Consider the following 26,461-nt stretch of genomic DNA (forward strand, 5'->3'; position numbering starts at 1 on the left):
CACCAGCGGCAAAAGCTCGGTATCTCTAAAGTTAAACTCATGTTTAGCATCCCCTAAATCCCTTCAATCTGTTGCACTACCTAAGGTGCTGGTCTCAGTTAATGGCCGCACTATTTAAAAACAGCCCAACTGAGTTACCAGAAATAATGGGTTTCTCTCTTCTTCTCTTCCACATTTGATAATTCATAGATACCATTCCTCTTTAGTGCCATATTTTTCTCTTTTCTTGCATCATTTCCCCAGTCTGTACCCTAATTCACTAATAGTTTCAAAGCTGATCATCTGGCTTTGGATTGCCTCAAGCCATCATTCATAGTTCTGATAGAGTTTCATGTGGTGGTGCACACTTGTAACCCAGCATGAGAGAAGCCGACCTAACTCGGGTATTTCAAGTAAATCAACCAATTCTGAATAGAGCTGGAGGCCAACCTGGACTACATCAAGAAATGCCATAAAAAAAAAATGACAGACAGACAGCATGGAGGGAGAGAGGGAGGCAAGAAGAGAAGAAAGTAGGAAATAAGAAAAAGAAAATAGAAAAAATAGAGAGGCCATTATTGCCTGCCTTAGTTCTGTTTCAAAGATTGCCCAGTAGGTATGAGATAAAATCCTAGAATTTTAGAATGGAAACAGCCTTCTACCATGTTCTTTATAATTTTATTTACAGTTTCAAAAGAAATCACCACACTAACTGAAAAAATGCATATTTTATATATAGATAGATGATAGATAGATAGATAGATAGATAGATATACACAGCTCTCACATACAACACTAATATTATATTTTAATATATCCATTACAATTTCATAAATTAAGAAAGGCGAGATTGAAGGCAACCTGCGCATAGCCATCAGTAGGAGCAAAGCTGAAATGAATTTGAACCTAACCATGTTCTCCTATGCTTTGTGGAGTAACTAGCATTGAACATGTTATCTTCTTTATATAATGGCTTTTTAATACAGTAAACTGGATGACTACAAAATAGGAAATGTGAACTGTAATATTACAGTAATGAAAGATCGTCCTATCATGGATTAAAGGGGAAAGAGTCTAGAATGGCCTCCAACGTACTGGAAAGGGAAAAGTCATACCTTTTCTTATATTGTTAAAATAAATAAGCTTTAAAGTTATCAGCCAATCTTAACATAACTGGGTGAATTTAAGGTTTTTCTTCTTCTTTGTCTTTCTATTCAGTTGTCGCATTTGACTTTCAACAGAGTAGCAAAGGCGATGTGAACTCTCTGATGCCAAATTCAGTATATGTGTTTATATTGTGAGTTTAGTAATATGTACAGACTACATGTGCACTAATACACATATATATCGAATAGAAAAGTAAGAATTATTCTTAAATTTAAGAATTGCTGAGTCAAACATCACTTAGGGAACTCACTCTTCTAGCAAAGGATGTTAAAAAAACATGACTAGGGAGCACTGAAACCCATCAAAGTATTTCACTAATAATTCAAAAGAAAAAATAAATAAAGTCACAGGGCTAATCTGTCTCCCATGATGCAACCAAATAGAATGTGGGAGACTGAACTTATAAATGCTTGGAGGAAAATGCAAACTGAAGTGTAAACACAGGCACATCATCCAGCATAACTGGACAGTGGCTAGTCAATGTTTGTGCTTCCAATAGTTTCACACCACTGGGCTAGGGTAAAACATGCTCTGTTGGCATTTCACCTGCCAAAATAGCCATTTGCAATTAAAAATTAATATTGGCATTACTTCTCTGCAAGCAATTATCAAAAGGCTTCTGGCTATCTTACTTGTTTATAGTGTTTCTTGTACCATGACTTTATTCCATTTTGAAATACGGTTCTCATATTTTTTGTTTCTTTTATGCCATACTATTCCTGATACTATGTTGATATATCAATAATTTTAAAAATTTTAACAGGATTATGGACCTCAAGTATAAAACTATTTACTTATATTTTTAAAAATAGATTGACTTTCCATGGCATGTTTTATATCTCTATATTAGCTGAATATAAAGCAGCATAAATTGAGCCAGCCTGCATCTAAAGTGAATAACTAATTTTTAAGGGATGCATTTTAAACAAAATGCATTAGTTTCTATAGATACAGACTTAATTTCAAGCAGAATTCTTATGCAAATAATAAACAATAAATTATGTCTAATGGCATCAGATACAGAAAGTCCTTAGTAAAGCTCCATCTCCCAAAGTGGAACTAGTGTATTCTGGAAATGTGGAATATTGGTAAATGAACTAAGACACATGCATGGGCACATGACACAGCAGTGTAACACACAGGATTCTGGGTATTAATAACTTAGAGCCGGGGTTGTAGTTTCAAGGACTGTGTGCACATGGAGTGGAGAGAAGCAAGAAACAGGTTCCTTCTCCAATTAGAGGGCATTTGAGGAGTAAGATGTGAAGGTATAACCACAAATTAGGAGGTAATCATCCAACTCAGACATGAGGAAGGGGGACAATTAAAATACCAGGTAGCTTTGTATTCAAAATACTTTTCCACTACCTCACTTGGCTCACAGACACAGTTATGCCCATGAACAGGTAAATAATCAGAGACCCAAAGGTTCAAGTGGTCACTTCCCATCAGTTATTTAGTGTAAAGGCTAAAGGTTAAGCACTCACCTTATGGGATACTTCTGGCATCTCTAAGAACAATGCAAAGACATGGCCCTTCTTTCAGCTTTGGGTCACCTGAGACTTCTGCATGGCTGACTTCCAAAGAAAACTATTTCCTCAGTCATCAGGTTAGCACTTAACAAGCCTCTGTTAAATATATAAAACCTCACTAAGTTAGGACTCAGAATTAATGAGAGTTCCTTTATGGGAATTTTCCTGTCCTACTGAAGGGCTGGGGCAAGAAGACACCACCACCACCAAGGTGGACAAAGCACCATTATAACGGGCTTCCCAGAAGGCAATGACATCTAAGACAAGTGGTACCCACCTCACCTTTGCTAAACTGCCCGAAAATGTGCCTAAGAAGCCACTTTTGTATTGTAGTTTGAAGAAATGAGGAAAGTTGGAAAGTGTGTTGAAAAGTCATGGTACAATAAGTGGGAAAAATTCAACAGCAGAGCACGGAGCGAAAAATAGTCCTGAGACACAGGACAGGAAGCCCAGCAAGGCTGAATCAGTGGGGATGGAATCTAGGGGAGGTGACTGTAAATAAGCCAACAATATAGCACAGGGGTCTTGTAAACGATTCCCACAGACCTGGATCCTAAGCATACCTTCACAAAAATCATTCTTACGACTAAAACTATACGTAGGCTTCAGCAACAAAGGCCTTGTTCTTCAGACGCCTCATTCAGAAGAAATCCAGTGAAGTCTCATCCGCCTCCCTAGCCTTTGCGTTGCCCTATTATGGTGTTCTGGACCTGTCTGAGATTCCTGCTCATCCTATCCTATTGGCTTCTTCCTGGTATTCCTGGCCCACCCCTCATTGGTTTTGATTCATCGATTTAAATTACCACAAGCTGCTAAAGGTTTCAAAATCTAGGCGTAGGATCAAGGCATTGATATCAGCCTCGGCACTTTTAAATGAATTGATTGTTTTAAGATGTTTTCTTGGGTGACTTCTACATTCTTGAAGTCGTTGAGGTTGTTGAGCTGAGGGCCAGCAGCCTATGGAGTCTAGCCCCCTATTCCTCTTTCTTCAAATCCCTACCCAGATGACTCAGAACGGCTGGAATTCTCCTTGACCTCCTTATATTTCTGTGAACCTTGGGGCTTCACAGCTCACGTTACATATCACTGAATGACACGTCTATTTCCCGAATCACAGGTGAGAATCACCCTCATGGACCCAACAGATTGGTGGGAAGTCTGCATCTTTAACATTAAAACAAAATGACTGCAGTGTAGTCATCCCTAAACCGGATGTGTATCATCACACCTCTCTCCTATGGTCAAAGCTCTGGAACCTCGAGTCACAGGGCACCCAGAGACAATAAGCGCCAGAGATAGGAAGAACTACTGCAGAATAGCAACTCCTGAGCATGGCTTAAACTCACACCAGGTGTGAGTAGCCTGTACCAGATCAAACCAGTTACCATCCCAGCATGCATCATGGCAGGGTTAGCAACGTCCCTCCACCAACTGCAGAGTTATTCGTCAGCTGATGTCTGGTAGGGGAGGAAAAGTCTCCTCTGGGGGTGTTTTCCATCTTTAGGTTGTGCATACCTCAGCGCATTGCCTACACCCACGGCATAGAGGCAGCATAAGCTGGACTCAGTGGGTTTTTAAAAGGGCAAGGTATGAAGTTAGGGTGGGAAAGCAGGAAGCCATAGTTAGAAGGGGCAACAGGGAGTGGGTATGACTAAATATATTGTAAAAAAAAAAAGTCTTTAAGAATGAATGTTAAAGGAACAAGAAAGCTTTCGGATCAAGCCTTTCTTCGTATCCCCATAGTTACTCCCTTAGCTCCTTGGGCAATCATCTCCTGCTTTCCCATTGTATCCCGGGGCACATAGAGAGACAATAGACATTTTCAAGGTGAGTATATAGATTAAAAATGTTAAGCATCAGTGGAAACTTTGAAAAACTGTCCCCACCATACTGACTCCATTTTAAAATCCCCTTTCCCAGTTCATTTTCGAAATTAGGATGAATTCTCTTGATTTTTTTCACCATTTATTCACCCCTAAATCCTACAAGATAAAGACAGATTTGGCCTGCAGGATACAAACATAAAGATTTCATGTTCATCATCATAGGCTACTAAAACTTAGGTTCAAACCACCCCCAAATGCCTTCCCGCTGCACCCCCCGCCACCCCCATTCCCACCCCCCCACCCCCTGCCATCCTTTTCTAGAGCTTGGCTTTATCCTGCAAGGAGTTTAAATTACTTACAGTTACTAAATAGCCATGATCCCACACTTTCATTAAAGCTATTTTCTCTGTCAAGATTGCTCATGTCTCCCTATTCTGCCCAGCTGAAGATGGGCTACTTGATCATCCAAACTCAGTCCATGCCTCACTTCCCCTTTGATTACTGCTGACTTTTCTGTTCTGAGCAACATTGTCTTAGTAATTTGTTTCCTCTACCACAGTACTGACAGCATCATTTCACACTTGTTGAGATGCTTAAAATCACCCGAATGCTTTTCCCTCTTGAAATCATTAATTTGGAGATCAGCATATACCTCAGGTGCTCATATATGTATAAGTGGAAAAAAATCTATATATGATGTAATCATATATGGAGTTTATTAATAAAACGTGTGTCAGACTGGCTGCTACAGGGCTATAAATACAAGCAAGATGGCCAGGTAACAGAGAAGAGATAGAGAGGGACAGAGAAAGCAGCAAAGGACAGAAGGACATATATCTGGAAAAATATTTCAAAGCAAATGAACAAAATGTAATGATTATTTGGATGGTCAGTAGTAGCTAGTATTAAAAAAGAAGAAAAAAAGTGACTCCAGGGTCCTTAGCTTGGGTGCTTGGAACATTCCAGTTTAAAGTATTTGTGAACTTTCATCCACAGTACTGAATAAGACAAAGATACTTGGGTCAACGTGATGGGTTAATTGGCTATAGCTGCATGATCACATCCTGCAGGCGGTCCAGTGAGTCCTTGGGACTGGCCACATTTGCTACACTAATGCAAATTTACATTAGGAATCCTATCACGAACTCCTCTACAGCTACCATAGTTCTTCTAAATTTTCCCCAAAGAGGGGCAATTTAAAAGGAACAAACAACTCTAAGAAATCATCTCCTATTTTAAGAGCTCATCTAGTTAATTGTATCACAGCTGAAGACAGAACACACTGCTGCCTGGGGATTCCAAAAGAGCAGGAAGTGCCCGGATCTCCTAAGGGCCACAAATTCAGAGGAAGAAATCACTGGAAGCTGGTCATCCCTGCTCTTGCCAGCATTCTTACCAGTAGGCTGGGTTATACACTCATCAGATCACAATTTTTAGACCATTAAAATATCATTATAATAATTATTTTTACACATTTTAACAGAATATTCTCTTTACCTGAAGCATAGTAGTAAGCACAGTTCTCTCATTTCTTGGCAGTGCGAACACTGGGCTAACCAAGTAAATTCATCCCTGAAGTGCCTCATTAATCACTGTGTTCCTGTTCTTGGCAAGAGCCCTAATACCCTACAAAAACTGTTATTAAAGTAAGATTTGAGGATTCCCAGGCTGGCAGGGCATTAGTTAGTTACACCTCTCTAGAAATTATTTTTGTATAGTTTCCTGTAATGGTCTTATTAGACTTACAGCTCAAAGTAGCCTTGCTTTATTAATTTAATGTGTAAATTCCGGCTATTCAAAACCTCACTTAAAAATCGTAAGTAGCAATTACACCCCCCCCTCCATTCCCCCAGGCTCTGCAGTGATTGTGTACAGTCCCTCCAGAAGCTGACTCTGTCCACTCTGGCTTAGTGCTAACATGGACCCAGCGTCACTATGTAGCTTCAGCTGTCCCCACACTCCAGTCCCCAAGGCTCCTAGAAGCATTACAGAAAACTTTACATCGGCGATGCTGTGCCAACAAAGCACGTAATTTATGTTCTATCTACAACTGAATTCACTGATAAAGCTGGTTAACAGGCAAACGCTTAAACTGGAACATTAAAAAATAAAATTGTCAAAGCGCAAAAAAACCAAACAAACCAAAAACAAACAAACAAACAAAAAACCCAGGAACCCATAACAACCAGACATCAAAAAGAAAATGTTGCATTTTGAGAAATTTTTGTTCATGTTTGTAAACAATACTTAGTTAGGAGCCATTAGCATGTGCACCAGTGGAGGTTACACCAAGCCCCTTCTGAACCCATAACATGCACTCTACCCAAATGAAAGGCAATATATTACATCATATTTAAAACTCAGAGTCAGGAATATTTTGAGCATGTTCTAAAAATATCATCATCCACACTGTGTATGTTTGCTGCAAATTAAGCCTGATCACTGCTGAAAATTCATAGTATATTCTGACAGGACAAAATAATTTATTAGACAATTAAGGACTAGACTAATTACATATCAACCCAAGGAGATTCGCTTAACAAGTGTCAGTGGTGTTTGTCATTAACCACATCCAAATCCTTGTGACTTTTCCACCAGCAAATGATAAACTTATACTTTTGGATGAAATGATGAAAGGTAGAACATAGCAGTCCTTGTGTGTGCCTTGCAAACATATAAATCTGGCTGGAATAGCCCACCTAATCCTACACGTTCACGTCAATGTGGACCTGTAAAATTTTCCAGACACCAGGGCCCCAGAGTGCAGACTCCATCAATTTCCTGACTTCTACCTGGTCATATTTCAGGTTCACCTATTTACAAAACCAGTCCCTTCTCTCCTGTTACTTTTTTTTTTTTTCTTTTAAGTTTCCTAGGTTGGTGCCAACTCTTCATTCCAGATGAGGGATACGTATAGGATGGCATGGCTCATTTCTGAACGGATTTTCTGTGTTCTGAACGTATCTTACTAAATAAGAAACAAGGAATCAGGCAGCATGTGCCTGCAACTTTCTCTGAAGGTCTCCTAAGGCTAATCATATGTTTGTATTTCATTTTACCATAAAGAAGGAGGGGGCGGAGAGGGGGCAAATAGGTGGGTCCTTTAAAAACATGAAATTAGACAGGGTGTAAAGGCATAAAAACAACCGTAAGTCCTTCAGATAGACCAACTCTAACAGGAGAGCGAATGAATGGACATTGTGGGAAAAACAGTAGTAAACTTTAAAGCCTCTGAAAGGTTTTTAATGCCTAAGGGAAAAATAAACATTTGCTTCCAATCATTTTCTCATTAGCCATCCTCTACTAGATGGTGAAGGCTTACTTAACACACACACACACACACACACACACACACACACACACACACATACACACCACTTTGTCTCAGAGCCATAAATGCCAACTAAACCCACTGCTTGATCCAGGTCAGAGCTGGCCTCTGTGATTCTGTGCTACTGAAGCTAGGGCCATGGTCCCTTAACCCCAGGTCCCTCACTTGCCTCTGTCTTTGAGCGCAGCAGTTCTTGGATGGCCCTGCTAGCACTCCTAAACTCAGGCCACCTCTCTGTGGCAATCGACTACATGCACTGACAGATTTTCCGTTTGTGACAGCTGTGATGGTGGCCAAGCGTGTTTCCGGGCGCGCTTAAAACCTAGTCTCTCCACCACATAGCAGCTTCCTCTGCAGGACTTCAGGGCTGACTGAGGACTTTACTGTCTCCCCTTCATTCCCACTCCACCATGCTATGCCCTTCTAACCTCACCAATACACTCTACAGCCTCAGGTTGGTATACATCCTCCCTGAGCGTTTCCCAGCTCCTGGGCGCCCCACTCAGTTAAGTTTACTGTATGTCAGGACCTAATAGCTCCCAATTATCTGAGTCGCGGAAGTCCTGCTTCTGCCTTCAATCATCCAAATACCTGGAACTGACAGGCAGTCCCTTGGGTGCTTTGGGGGCAAAATGGTTCAATCTGAACAAGTGCGAACGGTGGGACAAGAGATGGAAGGTTCCAGAGGGCCAACTGCAAACACGTGCAAAGAAATAAAAACCACCACGTGTAGCGTATCTGTGTGTGTGTGTGAGCGCGCGCGCGCGTTTCCGTGCCTCAGGCCGGGGCTCGGGCGCCAAGTGCGCCCCGGGGGTCCAGGCGCAGGGGCCTCCCCCCCCCACACACACACACAGCAAGCACGATTGGGGGCGCACGTGAGAGGGGGCGCGGATACTCACACAAACGCGTGGTAGACGAACGCCCAGCCGCGGGGTCTCTCCAGCACGTTGTACAGATAGTTCTGCACCCTCCGGTACTTGACGTTGCGCCGACAGCTCTGGCTGCTGGTGTAGGAGAGCGGTTTCCCCAACAGGCTCATCCGGGCCCCCTGCTTGCCCCGGCGGCTCTCTCTCAGGCCGCCGCCGCCTCCGCCGAGCGCCGCCGCGCGGGTGCCGAGCAGCAGAAGGCCGTCGCCCCTGGCGGCCGCCGAGTTCAGCAGCACCCTGCCGCGGCCGGACTCCACATCCTTCATGCCGCTGCCCGGGCGCCCCCCACCCGCCGCCGCCGCCGCGCCGCTCCTCACCCAGAGGCCGGCGGCACCGCCCTCCTCTCCTCCCGCGAGGTGGCGGGGCATGGCATCACCACGGGCACCGCGAGGGGGGCGCCGGCGCCTGCGGCGGGGGTAGCGGCCTCATGTGCTCCCGCAGGTCTGCAGGAGGAAGCCCGCAGCCGACGGGGCGCCCTGGGGGCGGGCAAGTTGAGAGCCCTGGCTCCGGGCGGGGGCGGACGGGTGTGTAGAGCAGGCCCGGGAGGTCCAGATTTCTGCTGCTTCCAATTCCAAATCCGGACCTGTTGGGGGCGTCACTTTGAGAGATGTCCTTCGCTCTCCCTTAGTCTGGCGACTGCCACTCCCTCCTTCCCCGAGTGTCCGCGTACCGGGCGTGGGGTGTTCGGGGTGCCCCGAGACACGCTCACAGGCGTGCACACCCAGCCGTGTCCTAGTATGTCTGTCCCAAGGCCCCCCGCAGAACACCAGCTTGATCCTAAGTCGGTCTCCAAGGTTGAGTTTGGTTGGTTCTTCCTGGGGCTTGGAGCTGTCCGGAGGGTGAAGTCCGCCCGGTGCCTCTTGAACAAACTGGACAAGCGGGTCTCTGGGCTTCTCCCGTCGCTATGCTGCGCCTGGTCCTGCCATCCTCCGGCGATGGGTGTGGACAGGAGAGGCTCCGTCCCGCCCTCCAGGTGCTGGCTAGCCTAGGAGCAAGCCAGCGGGGGCAAAGCTTTGGGTAGTAGCGCTTGGGTTCCCGCGCTGGAGACCAGTCCTCCGCAGTTCAATGGACACACCCGGACATAGCCTGACCGGGACCCAGCCGCTTCCCGCGACTCAATCCAGCCTACAGGCTGTGACTTTCCATCCTAGCCTCAGACAGCAAGCCCGCGAGTCACAGAACATCCTTCCCATCCCCAAGGGTGGGGTGTGGGGAGGGCGGTGTAGAACTCCAAAGTAGCTCTTTTGCGGTGAGGGAGCTGCCTTGGGGCTCCTCCTGACAGAGAAGCCTGGGAAAATGAACCCACTTCCCTCCTTCAAGAAATTTCCATTTAAGTGGGAGAAAGTCATAAAACTGCTTAAGTCTCCGCAGAGGCGGTGGGGTCCCCAGTGAGTGGGAGAGGAATCATGGAGGGTAGGACCTGCCTCTCAGCCGGGATGCTGTAACTTACAAGGTTAGAGACCTGTTAAGGAGAAACACTGACTGGGTCTCTCCTACCACCTCTGGCAGATGGGCGCCCCAAAGCCCGCGCTCTAAGCTTAGAGTGAGACCAAGGTGCTTCTGGCTCAGAACTGTGGCTTTCAAAAACATTGCTAGCAATTAAACAAGATTCAGCATTGGGGAAAAAAACGCCAGGGTTGGAAACTACTTCCAAGACAGCAGCCTTCTTTCCAAATATGAAATTAAAAAAAAAAGAAACAAAAAACACAAGTTCAATTGAACAATGGTTTCAACACAAAGCTAAGGTAGACAGCAGCAAAGTGGCCGTCCATGTGGCTTTTTCACTTCCTTGAATATCAAACAATACTTAGGCAAAAATCTTATCTGGGTTGTCTCACCCATACTTTACCAACACACCCCACCCGGTGCATACACCCACGCCCACGGGCAGCTGCTCTCTGCAGTCATAGCTTCAGCTGAAAGTTTTACTTTTATTTTTATCGTTATTGTTTTGGGAAGATCCCTCCCTGGCTCTTAGACTCAGCAAGAACTTGCTTCCCTTAAAGCCTATGGGCAGTAGGCACTACTGACTCTCGCAGCTCTGTGCAGCTGGCAGCGGTACCACGTGACCGTGAGCCAAGCACCAACACCCAGAGTCACTCCTGCTTTCCCCTAATACACTTCACACCCACACACCGTGGAGGTGCTAGAGAGATTGCTCCGTGCCCTGCTATTCAAAGGCAGATGCAGAGAGAGGGAGGGAGGGAGGGAGGGAGGGAGGGAGGGAGAGAGAGAGAGAGAGAGAGAGAGAGAGAGAGAGAGAGAGAGAGAGAGAGAGAGAGAGAGAGAGAGTGTCAGTCCGAGAGCTGCATAGAGACCAGGGCTGAAAGTGGGGAGAGTTGGGTGCAGCTATATTTAGACTCCCCACGGAGTTTCTGCGCAGGGACTTTCAGGGTGAAAGATGTGAGGACTTAAAAATGACTCGTGTGCACGCTTTCAATGTGAAAAAAAAAGATCTTAGCTTTTCTGAAAATAGGAAAACGAACTGGCTACTTCCCCTTAAAGAAGCTGTTTTCTTTGCGGAAAACTCTACTACTGTGGTTAGATCTTCTTTACCTCACTCAGGGGCTGGGCCCCACTTGCAGGCAGGAAATCTCCGAGAGAGGCGGACACAGGGCCACCTTTCTCTTCCGGAAAGGCCCAGGAGGTTAGCTGCTTAATGTCCAAATGATGCTTTCCTAGGATGCAGGAATCATTCTAGGGAAGCTGTAATGTCTATTGTGAAAATGCTGGGGTGGGAAGATGGCAGAGGCAGTTGTAGTTAGTTAGGGGTGTAGCTGTTGAAGACAAGGCGTCTGTATTTATCTTTTCTGAGTATCATCCACTTAGTCAAAAGCCGAGAGAATGTCCACAGACATTTGGGCCACTAGGAACGCAACATCCTGGCTCCCAGAGGCAGTACCCGGTCTTCAGTAATGGAGCAAACAGCACAAGGCAGGGCTGCCTACTACAGTGTGGAAAGGTGGTTCTAGGTACAAAGCCTAACTAGTTATCTTGGTCTTGCGTCCCCAGGAAGGAAAGTCTGTTCATACCTCTTCCTAGGCCTTGATCTGTGCCGTGCTTTCCTCGCTACCCAGTGACTCCCCTAGATAGACAAAAGTCAACTTTGAGGAAAATAAAGTGTTTGTAATTAAGCTTTTACTGTTGTTGCTCTTCCTTTGAATACAGGTGTTGCTAGGAAACTGCCTTTTATTTCTTTTGCTGAAGGATCACTAGGTATAGTGAGCCATGCATAAAATAACACAGCATGAACGTCATGAATAATAATTGCACTGAAATGTTGTGAAAGGGTAATAGTAAAGGGACATGACAGTTCTCTTTATTTATTAGTTTGGTTTTGTGCAACGGGATCTCACTTGGTAGCCCAGGCTATCCTGAATTCACACAGTTAGCCTGGGCAACCCTTTAACTTGCCCTTACTGCTTGTGTCCTGAACACTGTGATTAAGGGCAAAAGCCTCAAGACCTGTCCAGAGAATTACTTAAAACCAAAACAGGGTTTCATGCTAAGGTAGAGCATGTGAGTTGATTGGCAGTCCCTCATCCTTTCAGGGTGTTTTGCTTTAGACCGGCAGGTGGAATACATACCTGTAATCCCAGCACTTAGGAGGCAGAGGCAGGAAGATCTCTGCGAGTTTCAAGGCCAGCCTGGTGTACAGAGTGAGTTACAGGTCAGCCAGGGACATACAGAGACACCCTATCTCAAAACAAAGTTTGTTTTCAACTACTCCGTTGTGATGCCTTCCTGAAATGTATGACCTTAGAAGCGAAATTCTGTAAAGTCTATATAGAGATTATTTCGGTTGCATACAGTTTCTAGAAAATAATTTATTTAACTGTGTTTTCTGTCCTGTTATATTTCCTTTCTGAAAGGCACTAGGAATAGTACCATTAGAAATGTCACATGTAGGCTAGAGATGCACACATGACTCTTAGCGCCTGAGAATGGAGGCAAGATAAATAGACCTCGACTTCAGTCAAGGTCAGTGACACCATTTCACTCTTCGTTTTCCTCTTTTTCCATGGCTGTGTGCATTACTGTTGTTCCCACACAGCATAGACTCACAATCAAAGTCACATACATTGTTCAGGTCAGTTTGCGTGAGGTCAGAGGTATTAGACACCAGAGACACACATACACTTTGGTGCAGCGTGAGATGCCTGGGCTAGTCAGATTAGCAATGATAATAGAAGTTGCAAAACAGAACAGTGAGAACATTTACTAACAGAAGAAAATGATGAAACTCCATGGTTACTCAGTGATTTGCACAAAAACCTAGTCATAAGAATAGGCCTGGAGCCAGAACTGAAGCTCCTCGCCTCCGGAAAGAAATGCCCTTTAAACTATATCACTCTTGTCTAACGTTTATTTCCTTTGTGGCAACCCATAAGCAAGCCAGTAAGCATGGCAGCTATGTTGCATTTTGTAGTCATCTCTCATTATAACCACTGGCTCAGAAAACATTTATTTCCTCATATTAAAAATAGCAGTATGATGTACTAAAGTACCCTCTTATGATGCAGAGTAATTATTTTCTAAGAGATATGACACAAAGTTCTAGATCTAGATACGGTTTCTCCAACAAGCTAAAGCCAGAGACCCAATACAATATTTGGAGACCATGCAAGGCTAGCCAGTCTGCTGGAGGGTTCTGATCACTGGAATCTGAGGCCTGTATTACTTTGTCAGAGAGAAATGACCACCAGAAGAAAAAAAAAAAAGCCTGGCCTGAGGGTACATAAAGAATGTAGGAGGTATAAACTGAAGTTCTGGGAAAGAAGCCACACCTGGGCTGAGCATTCTCCAAGGCTGATGGACAGATTAGATGTGTGGTTGTAGAGAGCCGGAATGTTGTACTGGACTGTCTTCACCTCTCACTTGTCATTGATTGCCCACCTTGGTGTTTGACATAACTTCCTTTCAACTATCTGTTTTCAGTTTCCACCATCCCAAAGGCAAAGACTGTCCTGAGTTGGTATATGGGGCCTGTAGCAAAGATGTCCATGCTTAGCTATTATTTCTGAAATAGCTGATATTTCCCCTGATGTAGTTTTTAAATGCCTTAATTTATAACTTTTTCTGTTCCATCCCTATAAAAAAAAATAATGAAGCTGTTACTGCATTGGAATGTGGTATTTGCAGCCACCTAAATCTGTGTTCTCAAGCCATGCCCTCTCATATTTGACTTCACTATATGCTACGCCTCATTCCCTTTAAGGTGAGCACTGCAGTTTTGCTTCAGCAGCATATACGTGGTTGTCAGGAGGGCTTTGGTAAGGGAGCGGGGACATAGGGCTTCAAAAGATCTCACTGTTTTCATTCTAACAACTGTCTTTTTTTCCCCACAGAGAACATCCCAAATATTGTCCTGATAAACCTTACCAAAGTGAAATAATTATACTTACTGTGTGTTCAGCATGTGCTAACACTGGTTTAAATAATTATTTCATTTTGTTTTAACAGTAACCTCATAAGTATGTGTTTTAAAATCAGATTTCTGGTTATATTTAAAAACAAGAAACAGCTTCGGTAGTCATCTTCATTTTTCTATGAAAATAAGGTCTCCTCATGTAGATGTCTTTATCAATAATTTTAAAGGCAGCCCCAATCTCATAGTACTAGTGCTTTGACATTGTATTTATATGTTGACCCTTTTCTTAATACTAGCTTCAGTTTCACTAAAGAAGCCCTGTTTATCCTATTCCAGCATGCCACTATGCCAGTCTTAGCTTCTCTCTTTTAGATACTATTAAAAACATTTTCGGGGAAGTAATTTGAATGGAATTATTACATTCTTCCAAGATCCATATAGCCAGAAAGTGTCAAGTTGATATAGAAGTGAAAAATTCTCCCCTGAGCTAGTGTACTGGAATATTCTGTTGTAATTCTATGCCCCCTAGTGGTACTGACATTTTACCATTATTCTTCAATGAAGAATTAAAGACATAGCCTTTATGAAGCTCCTACCATGTGTTTATTCCTTCTGTATGCAATCATCAATCAATAGGTGCATTACTAGCTGGAGTAGTATAGAGATGAAAATAGAAACTTCAAACCCCTACCCAGATCTAGCCAATGGGCAGAACATTCTCCACAGTTGAGTGGAGAGTGGGGTATGATTTTCACACAAACTCTGGTGCCTCATATTTGACCATGTCCCCTGGAGGGGGAGACCTGGTGGCACTCAGAGGAAGGACAGCAGGTTACCAAGAAAAGACTTGATACCCTATGAGCATATACAGGGGGAGGAAGTCCCCCTCAGGCACATTCATAGGGAAGGGGAGTAAGGGGAAAATGGGAGGGAGAGAAGAATGGGAGGATACAAGGGATGGGATAACCATTGAGATGTAACAAGAATAAATTAATAAAAAAAATTAAAAAAAGAAACAGTCCTGGTTTTTAACATGTCCAAGTCAGATGGGAAAGATGGATAAATTAAGTAATTATTACACAGTGATGAGACCAGAAAAGATCATGCAGATTGTCATACCAAGCTACCGGAGGATTTCCTAGAGAATGGGACAGATGAGCAAAGTGTTGAGGAAGAATCTGACTCCAGTGAAGCCACGAGGGCAGACTCTTCAAAAAGAAAACAGTGGAGGAAACACCTGATCATGCTTTCAGAATGACAAATTAGTTGGATTGCATTCCGTCTGGGTGGCTTTTGAAGACAAAGCTCTAAGCAGGAGGCAGGAGGACTACCACAGGAACTCTGTGGCTTAGGAACTAACTAAAGACTAGGATTGTGCCCTCAAAAACATAGAGCATTGGAGAATATTGAGCAAGAAACCTATTCCTGTTTCCACTTCCAGAACAGCACCTGGTACAAACTGAGAACCTTTGGGGAATCCTCCTTGTTTCAAGTCACAGGGATCAAAGTTAATTACTGTAGAGACCCACAGCTACCCGTTATGCAGCGAGGGAGAGAGTCCTTGGAACACATAGTTCTAGATGGGATGTCTCCATCAAATTCTTCCTCTCAGATCTCAGGGAACCCCATGAAAGAGGAGGTAGAAAGAGTGTAAGAGCCAGCAGGGATGGAAGACACCAGGAGAGCATGCCCCACAGAATCAACTGAACAAGGCTCATAGGAGCTCACAAAGACTAAAGCGGAAAAGGTGCAGGGCCTAGACAGGTCTGCACAAGGTCCACTGCACATATGTTACATTTTTCAGCTTAGCATTTTTGCAGGACTCCTGACTATGTGAGTGAGTGGGACTCTGATTCTCAGGCCTGCTCCTGGGGTTCTTTTCCTTCTCTTGGGTTGGCTTGTCCCTCCTTAATGTGATGGGTTCTGTTTAATCTTATTATATTTTATTTTGTTATGTTTGGTTGTTATCTCTTAGAAGCCTGCTATTTTCTAATGAGAGACAGAAAGAGATTGGGTGGAGAGGGGAGGGGAGGAATGGAAGAACCAGAAGGCACAGAAGAAAGAAAAGAGAGAGAGAAAAGGAGGAAGAGAAAAGAAAGGAAGAAAGAGAGAGAGAGAGAGAGAGAGAGAGAAAGAAAGAAAGAAAGAAAGAAAGAAAGAAAGAAAAAAGAAAGACACACAACAAACCAGACAGGAAAAGGCCTGAAAACCATGAGCACTTAGAGTGAGCAGAAGGGACAGAAATTAAAACAAGAGGAAGTACCACCCAGGACCCTACTGTGATTCTCAGAAAGAAAAGGAAGCCCAAGGGCAAAATGTCAGAAAGAGATCAAACAAGGTAGGCATTTTCAGTTTAGCAATAAAGACAGCATGACATTTTTTTTTGTAGAATTATATAAAGATGAGGAGGTATTTGAAGATGTATGAATGAAGAGAGTTTTTCTGAAGGTAAAGGAGAACTGGTGAGAAGAGGAAATGGGTTGTAGAGTGGTTTTAGACAAAATACCATGTTGACTAACCTAGGGCTTGAATGGGCGTGGTCCATTGAATATAGGTAAGCATTTGAGAACTGAGCTGTGCTTTTGACTGACACTGTTTACAGTTAACAGTGATGCCCAAGACATTTTTGAAACCTTATTTGGATTTTATTGGACAAAACATTCTATATGTGATATATATTTTCTTTTTAAATTTATCGGTGGGAAATACATGATGAGTAAAGTATATATTTTATTTGGTTTTGTTTGTAAAGACATGCTGAAACACTAGTCAGATCATTCAGGAGAAAATAAAATTACATGAAGAAAGGGAAAGGTTGGTGCTTGTTAATTCAATGGCAATGCTGTTTAGAGGGGAAGAAGTGAGACACGTTTGAATTTGGCAGAATAAAGGATGTTCAAGGTCCTGGAGTGTCAATCGGGGGTTTATTTTATCTCTTACATATGTGCTCAAGTGTAAATTTGTAGTAACAGAAAGTCTGTTGAAATTGTTTTTGAACATTCTCAAAGTCAAAAAAACAACCTTGTTTGTTGGAGTTTAGAATAAACTTTCTGTTTTTTACACTGATGATCCACTACAAAATGACCAGAATAGCCCATTGGTGTCACAAAGAAAAGACCAATGAGGGGCAGGGGAGATAGTCCTGAAATAAGGCCACCCTGAGGTCATTAGCACTTTGGCTTTGATGTCCCAGATTGTGGGGAGGGGTCAGATTGAAAATACTAGGAGGCCACCTTGAGCATAGGTGAACTCTTATTATTCAAAATAATTCATCAGAATAAGAAGTAAGTGTCCTGAAAAAGAGCAGGGAACTGAGATAGCAAACAAGCTGTGGTTTCCAGCCTGGTGGAAAAATTTTTGATGAGTCACAACATGAGATTGGTGAGGTAGAGCATCACTCCCTGCACGTGCTGTAAAGATTTGTATTTTGCTTCTGTGTGCTATTTTGTGTATGAGTCTGAGAGTTAATGAGGAAAAAGCAAAAGGTTGTAATTGTTCCAAGGAAGAAGATGTTTCTGGTGTTATTCCGCATAATCCAAAAACCGGTCTCCAGCCATGATACTTTGGTCATGGAATAATTGAATTTATTAAGTATATAATGTCCTAAGTGAGTTTTATGTTGCTGAGATAACACCATGACACCAAGTGACTTGAGGAGGAAGGGTTTATTTTAGCCTGTTCTAGTATGTCATGGAGGAGAATCAAGGTACGAATCCAAGACAGAACCCTGGAAGCAGGAACCCTGCTTACTGGTTTGCTTCTTGTGGCTCGCTCAACTAACTTTTTCATAGAATCAGGACCTGCTACAGTATAATATGACCCACAGTGGGCTTTGACCTCTTGTATCCATTCGTAGTTATGAAAATGCACACAGACATGGCCATAGGCCAATTGGATCCAGACAATTCTTCAGTTGAAGCTCCCTTTTACCAAGTGACACTAGGTTTGTGTTAGGGTGACAACTGAAACTAACGTATAGCAAACCAAAGTTAAAGAATAAGCAGCGAGCAGTAGGCAGGTAAATAGGGAAGTAGGGAGGTAGGTAAATAGATAGTAGATAGATTACAAAAAATAGATAGATAGATAGATAGATAGATAGATAGATAGATAGATAGAAAGACAGACATAGACAGATATGGATTGATGGCAGATAGATGATACATTTGTATATACAACATACACAGATCATACATACATACATACATACATACATACATACATACATACATAGATGGTAGACAGATGATAGATAGATAGATCATAAAACATCATACCATGTGCTCAAAATGTCCATCAGAAATCAACTGGGGGTAGCCCTGTTAAGGCAGTTACTTTATTCCTGATAGAGAGTCTAGGACAGAGCACATGATTCCCTCTGGTGAGGCTTCCAGACAAAAGAACAAATAGCAATCTGCAGAGATGACATCAAAACTACGTGACACACAGCAGAAATTGTCTTGGAAAGTTGTAGCAGGCAGCTGGAATTGCCAGTTGTGCTTTCCCTCCATGGACCAGCTTTCCACGGCTGAATTTTCACCTTTTCTTCCACACTGTAGGCATTTTTGTGTTATGGGATAAAATAAGTAACTTTTTTGGGAGATGGTTCACTTCTAGCTGTTCTCAAAAGCATGAATTTTTAAAGTCTTGGGCTGTTTCACTGGTGTCTTCCCTCCATGTCATAGTGTTAGAGGAGCCACTCCATCCCCAGATAAGGGGTCCTAAAGGACACTTGATATAAATGAAACTAAAGTGAGAGGTGGGACATCACTTCCAAAGCAGGTTTCTCAGTAACCTCAGCCAGCATATGACAATTTACCAGAAAGTAAGCATCAAAGGTGTTATATTGAAAAAAAAAAGATGAAGAAGAAACTGGGAGATGTATTCTAATGTTATTTAGGGCAATGAGAACTGAAGGGTAATGAGTCACAAAAATACTTAAGTATGCTCAGAAACTGGAGAGAGAGAAAAAAAATATAAACGATAGTATACTGGTCCCTGAATCTCAGGTCCTCCAAGTGTGAAATGATAAATACATATATATATATATATATATATATATATATATATATTGAATCTACTAGCTTCAAAAATCTTACATTGGTATTATAAATTGATGAAAATTTAAGACTTTTGATTGATGAAAATTTAAGACTTCAACTTTTGCTTCACATTGATAAGAACTTAAATTATTCTATATTGCTATTCATTTTTGCCTTATGTATTGTATGTTATATGTTGACAAAGTATTATATATTGTATGTTAGAAACTTAAGATCATTTTGTTCAATATTTATTTAATGTATTATTTATGTACCACTCATTCAAAAAGGTAATGTCTTATGAAAAACTATTAATAATCTGTTCAGGAAGATCGGGGATAAAAGTTGGTATTTAGTTACCTAGAAATCCTACTAGATACTAACTTACTTTGTCAAAGAACAGGTTTGTTTAATTTCTTGTATATGTCTTCAAAGGAATAGACTGATAACTGTAAGAATAGATAGAGTTGGTCTTCAAACTTTTCAGAGATCCACAGAATATGGCATTTAACAATGAGGGCTTTCTTGACAGAGACAGACAGCCACTCCTGGCCGCATCTCTGTATGCATCATTGAAGATGGAGGTATCAAGAGACAAGGGTGACAGAATGGTCACTGGACTGAGAAACTGCTCTTATCCCTACTGCTGATGACAGGCTGACTGTCCGCAATGATCAACAGTGATGCTGGAAAGTTGACTGTCCAGCTTTAAAGAGACTAGATGGACCAGACTGTCGGATTTCCCTCTTCAAAAAGCAGTTTGTTGGATGTTTTGGGCCAATAAGGCTGAATACTGATTGCCCCAATGATGGACAGAACACAGTGACTGTCCAAGCGGTCTGCTCTCTCTGTCCTGTCCACACTTGGAAGTTGCCCGCCAGCACTTCCTTTATTAGATAGAATTTCCTTCTTGGGTCTCTGATGGAACTGAAGACTAGATAGCCACAGTGTTACTAGAAGCTTTAGTTTAAGAATTAAAAACAGATTTATAGATTGATAATTACAATTTCTCACGAAAAAAAAAAAGGACTCTCTTTGGTAGGATAGTGGAATACTTTCAGGTTAACAAGTATAAAAAGACTTGGTTATGTACTTGATACCTGATTATTCTGTATATATGTATATTTGTGTATATAGTTCTTAATTATTTTTTTTAAAGAGAAGAGGGATGTGTGGGAAAGACTGAAAGCTTTGTCACAGATGAAAGCAATCTTGGCGGGCTTTACCCATGGACACACTATGGATACCTTGAGATAGACTGGGGTGGAGCCATCCTGGGCCTGAAATTCAGGAAGCAGACCTGGGGACTCCACCTGGACTATTGTTTTTCTAATAGCCCTCAATGGGAGAAGGAGACCGCCCTTCGCATGTGACACAGGCATGTGGAGAGGAGAGAGCAGCAGTAGGTGCAGACCGGGCTTGAGTGTATGTGGATCAGGGTAGACCAGCACGCAGGCCAGAGACACCTAGGGACCCGTCCCGTGGAACAGATACCGGAAGGTTCACTCTTTTTCCCTTTAACCTTTCTTTCTTCCCTCTTGTGTAAGCTAGTTGGGTTGTATAATAAAGTTTAAGTGTTAAGAAACGGAGCCTACATATATGTATACACACACACACACACAAACACACAAACACACACACACACACACATTTGTGGATTTCTAATTCCATGAAACCAGTAGCAAAATTCTGACTTGTAGAACATGCTCAATAAATGTTACCTGCAATTCCCAATATTCACGAGTATCTAGACTTTAAGTTTAATATGTGCTGTAGCCTGTGATTTGAATAGTTGCTGCTTTTTTTTTTCCAGAAAAAAAAAGCTTATATAATTTGGCTTAAATTGAGCAGTAAACTAAGATTAGAAACATAAACCTATAATTCAGTTTTTATGACCAAACTGAAGATAAATTAGAGGTAAAACTTTTAAGTTTTGCAGATTATTGATGAAATTCAGAATTGTGGATGGTTGTGAAGTTTAAAAGCAAGTGACAGTGGCTATATCTGGTAATATGCCACTATGTACATTCATAAATGCATAATTTATTGGTGGTCACTAGATATAGCAGGAGAAACCTTGACTCTTTATAAACTTCTGATCTGTAAAATTGTAGATGTATTAGTGGTATGTGTTGAATTTACTACTCTGAGCTGCCTCAATTTATGCTTTTAAGGTTTTCCTAGGTAACATAGATTTAAGAGTTTTCTAAATGTCTTAGAAAAGTGGGTTTTTAAAAAAGGCATACTAATAAATTTGCATACAATTTCTGAGGTTCCTTGACTCTTGGGGACAATTACTATGTCTGCGTTTGATAGCTGGAGACAGAGCTTAGCAGTGGTGTGCTTACCTCATGTGCACCCAGCTCAGTGTTGAATCTTGAACAACACACACACACACATTCACACACATCTACACACACACACACACACACACACACACACATTCACACACTCACACAGAGGCACAAGAATACTGTTTAACTAAAGCCCTGTTTATGAGTCTTTGATTATAAATATTTGACTAAATTTTTAAAATTAATCTATTTTTTTTTTGAGATAGGATCTCACTGCATTGCTCATATTGACCCCAAATCCTTACACTCAAGGCAGTCTCTTGTCTCAACCTCCCAAAGAGCTGGGATTACAAAGAACTTGCCACTTCATCTATCTCTTTTTGTCATTTTAAAATTCAAAATTATACAAGTTAATTGAGGGACCATGTGATAGGTTCATAATAAATTGTATAATCAGGTTAAACATATCCATCTCCCTACAGTCATCTATCATTTATTCTTTCTTAATTCTTCGTACTGTTTGGTAATTTCATACATGCATGTACTGTGTCTTAATCAAATCCACCCCTTAATCTTTCCCCAACAATCTCTTTCTGATCTTTCACTTTCCCCACCCTGTGTGTGCTTTCCTTGTGTTTTATTTTTTAAACTCATGGAGTCCAGGTCGTGCTGTCAGTATGGCCAAGGTTGGGGGATGATCTACTGGAACATAATCATAATCCCTTAGCCCTTCCAGGCTGGGATTTTGCTTGGTTTGACCTATTAAAAGTCTTGAGCATGAAGCATCACTTCTTTGAGTTCAGCCCTGCTTTTGCAGTCTTTCCACCTCCACTGCTGCAGTGATTTTTTTTTTAACTGACAGAACCGTTTAGAGTCCTTTCCTATCGCGTTTTAAACTGTATAGAACACAATCCCTACTTTTATTCAATATATGTGGTCGTCTGTACTACAGTGTAACTTCATTCTGCTGTCGAGCTTCAAGGTAGGACCCACTCACTAGCATTTTCTGCTATCTCTTTTGCTGCCCACAATCGGGTTGCATCTATTCTCTTCGCATCACATGCTTTGTGTCATTTGTACAATTTGCGTGAGTGAGAGTGTGTAAAACAATAACAATGTAACTTGTTTTTCATGTAAATTTTGTTTCTTTTCCCTAATGTAATTTAATATTATAGGATACACAATACTGTTTTATTAGGCTGAATGGGATATATGTACCACAGGGGTTTTGTTGTTGTTGTTGCTGCTGCTGCTGCTGTTTGTTTGTTTAAATCCACTCTCAAGGATTCAAAGGGCATATAGGTTGTTTTTCTTTATTAATCAAAGCTGGTGATACTCTAATGGACATTGTAATACAGCTATCTCTTTAAAGTACCTATGCCTATCCCATAACTGTCATCAATTTGGGCCCTCCCAAATGAAAGAAAAGAGAAAAAATTCAACAAGTTCAATTGGTGTTGCCCACATACTCAGTGGATAGTGGCCAAAGTGGCCCGCCCCTTGAAGATAATGGAGTTTTTCCCCACCACCTGACTCCTGACAGAAGCCACCAACTGTAAAAAGATAACCTCGGCATCTTTATCACATTTTTTTCACAATTTTTAAAACTCACTTTACATCCTGGTCTCAGCCCCCTTTCTCCTCACCTCCAAGCCCCACCCACCTACCTCCCTCTCCCCCATCCCCCCTGCCCTGTTCCTTAGAAAAGGGGAGCCCCCCCCTTTCTATCCACCCCAGCTCATCAAGTCACATCAAGATGGAGCATGTCTGCTTACCCTGTGGCCTCGAAAGGCTGTCCTGCCAGGGTAAACAATTGAAAAGCTAACCAAAGAGTCAGAGACAGCCCCTGCTCCCCTTACTAGGGGACCCACATGAAGCCTGAGCTGCCCATCAGCTACATCCTTCTAGGCACCTAGGTCCAATTCATTCAAGGTCCTTGGTTGGTGCTTCAGATTGAGCAGGCCACTCTGGACCCTGGTTAGTTGGCTCTGTTGGTCTTATGAAGCTCCAGTCACCAGTCTCCTTTTCTCCTTTCCCCCAAGTTTCCACAAGGCTCCCTGTGCATTGCCCAATGTTTGGCTATGAGTATTACTTTTTAAAGACTCTTTTTAATAGCTTCCTGTCTAGACCTTTTTTGGGGGTAAGGGGTTGGGGGCTGGTTTCACAGAAGCCTCCGATGTCTCTAATTCTCAATTGTGAGTTTGCAGTCATTGGTGCCTCTGCAAAATAAGCTTCCTTACACATAACAGCCACAAGCAGCATGGATTATGGACTTCTACATGGCCTCTGGTGGCAGCATGGAACATCCACATGGCCTCCAGTGCTGATGGAACATGAACACCAACATGGCCTCCAGTGGTAGCATGGACCCCACATTATTCACATTTAGTGTAACCTGTAGTTCATTAATTTTTTAAAAACTTTAAAATATTTTAGATCACATTTAAATATGAACATGACAATTCAAAACTAATTAGTATGTTTCATAAGCATCATTCAGCCACAGCTAGTGTCTCATACGACTGTTAATCTGGGGCCCTAGAAGATACCTGTAAGGTCTAAAGGCAGCCTGTTGACTGCTTCAACATGGGTATTTTGTAAGACAAACATTTATCTAAGTATTATTTTAGTGTCAATTTGATGTACACTATATTTTAAGGATACTGTAATAACAAAAACCTCCATCCTATGGCATGTGTAACTTTAGAAGAATTGCATTAAATTGATCATAATCATAGTTTAAGTTAACAATATACTACAGTAGATAACAATGTTCTTCATGTCAATGGTCTTCCTTTGCATTGCAATATAAAATGGGAGTTGAAAATAGCAAAAGGAAAAAAGCAACTTAGTAACTTTCTTGCTAAATACGCAGTATGTTTCTAAGCTGTCTTTGTGTAATGAAACATATGTTTTCCATAGGCGACTATTTTAATGCATATCCATGGTTAGTGTATAGATATATGTGTTCACATGCCTCCTATAAAATGCATTATCTATTACACTTCTTAAGCTTCTTTGTTCTGGGTGCTTCTATTAGGAAAGTATTCCCATTTCCTTATCACCATGGGCAAGGTCACAAAATTTTGCTTCCAAAAAGAGTTAAAACCTCTGCTGGTTTGTTTTCTGTTATGAATTCTACTGGGAAAAATAAGGGACTTTTACACTGTTACAACTCTTCTTAAAACATAAGCAGAGCTGAACACATTGTTTTTCTTTCTTTCTTCCTTCCTCCTTCCTTCCTTCCCTCCCTCTTTCTTTTTTGGTTTTTTGAGACAGGGTTTGTATATGTAGTCTTGACTGTCCTGGACTCACTTTATAGAGCAGGCTGGCTTCAAACTCACAGAGATCGACCAGCTTCTGCCTCCCCAAGTGCTGAGATTATAGGTGTGTGATGTTGTACGTGTCTCAACGTTTCATTTTCATTTTCAACTTGGTAGACAATATAGAGGTACTGGTAAGTGAAACTAAATTATATAACACATACAAGGTGTTTTGGAACAGAAAGTCAATCTATAAATGTTAAGAAACACTTAAAGATGCCTTTCCAGTTTTGTTTGGGGGAATATTATAACATAAAAATTAGGAACCACAACCTGTTGAAAGGGTTATCTATATGCTAATTTTGAAAATAAATGATAATGATTAAGTGGCAAATTCAGTATTATGAACTCATCCCATTATATCATGTTTTTAATAGCCCTAAAACTAAAGTAAATATTAAAGTGAATTTACACAAACATTTATAGACACTACTATAAATAATCTGTCTCTTTATCATCTACTAGACATTTATAAGTTCCTGCTCTGAGTTCTACCCTTGCATCCCTCCCTGTTGCTATGACAGAATCCCCATTCATTTAGCAGAGTTACCCAATATTAGAGTTGGAATAAAATTTAGATAATTTTTAACTAAAGGAGAAATTCTAAATTATATCTTCATTTAAGTTTAACTGTTGGAGGGAAGAAGTGAGTCATATGCTTCTCTCCACTTTCTGCTGTTTTCGTAAATACGTGAGGTACACATTTGTGTGCCTACCAATTTTAAGGCATGAAAATATGGCTAGAAATGTAACATGAGTACTCTGGCTTTTACTGTCAATATCAGGAATTCAGGGACTAGAACCATGGCTGACTGAAAGGGTGACATTCTTTATCATGAATGTATCATGTCCTCTCAAATTGGAAAAGCTCTTAGGAGAAGAAGGTTATCTGCTTAGGTATTTTACTAAAGGCCACAGGGAGGAGAGTGAGGAAAAGAACATACTAGAAAAGTCTTCTAAATACTGATCACTCACTTTAGCTATGAAACAGGAAGTTGTGTAAATACAATCTGATTTCAGTATGAGTGCATTATAGAACATCATGGTTGAAAGATGCAGTTTTGTCAATTAATGCACTCTAACACGTTAAAAAAAAAAAACAAGACAGGAAGAAAATATCACTTCTTCTTACAGTATGGAGATGGACCTCATATCCCTGGATCTCTGGTAAGGTACAGCTGCTTTCATCCTAAAGATTATAAGCATGAGTAGATCTGTCAGGGATTGGGGAGAAGTCTGGGCAGGTTAAAGTACTTGTTCTTGCAAAGAACAAAAGTTACACAGAGTCGTGGCACCTGCATGGCAGCACATGACTGTCCCTAACTCCAGTTCCAGGAGATCTGAAACATTCTTCTGGCCTCAGTTGGAACCAGCACATATGTGGTGGTGTCCAAACATACATGCAGGCAAAATTCTCATAATATAAAATAAAAATTTTAATTCTACATTTAAAAAAGTACGTGTTCATATACAAAGACCTCTTCAAACATTGTATTGAGTGTGTTCCATTCGCTTTAAGCAGAGAGGACGAGCCAGGGAGGCAAGCTTGAAGACCTGTGGAGGCCTCCCATTTTCTGTCTACAGTTCTGAGTTCTAAGCAGGATTCATTGATACCCATGGTCCTAACTTGTCTGTTGTAGCTCCAGACACTAAGTGTGGTTTCTAGGTGGTAC

The 26,461-nt window shown here is 41.7% G+C and overlaps 1 protein-coding gene across 4 annotated transcripts in view; it reads right to left on the minus strand.

The window, feature by feature from the left end:
- KCNQ5 (potassium voltage-gated channel subfamily Q member 5) overlaps positions 1–9,267 on the minus strand; it is a 532,656-nt gene extending 523,389 nt beyond the window's left edge. For 3 of the 4 annotated variants that reach the window (XM_084753486.1, XM_084753485.1, XM_084753484.1), the window contains exon 1: positions 8,735–9,266. In XM_084753486.1, coding sequence (XP_084609612.1) covers positions 8,735–9,129 — 395 coding nt within the window. In that variant the 5' untranslated portion in view covers positions 9,130–9,266. Of the gene's footprint in view, positions 1–8,734 lie in introns of all 4 variants that reach the window. The other variant, XM_084753487.1, reaches the window with a different exon arrangement.
- Positions 9,268–26,461: the final 17,194 nt, after the last annotated feature.

The sequence above is a fragment of the Acomys minous genome, assembly GCF_964271855.1.
Source record: "Acomys minous genome assembly, chromosome: 13".
In the NCBI taxonomy this organism is placed as follows: Eukaryota; Metazoa; Chordata; class Mammalia; order Rodentia; family Muridae; genus Acomys; species Acomys minous.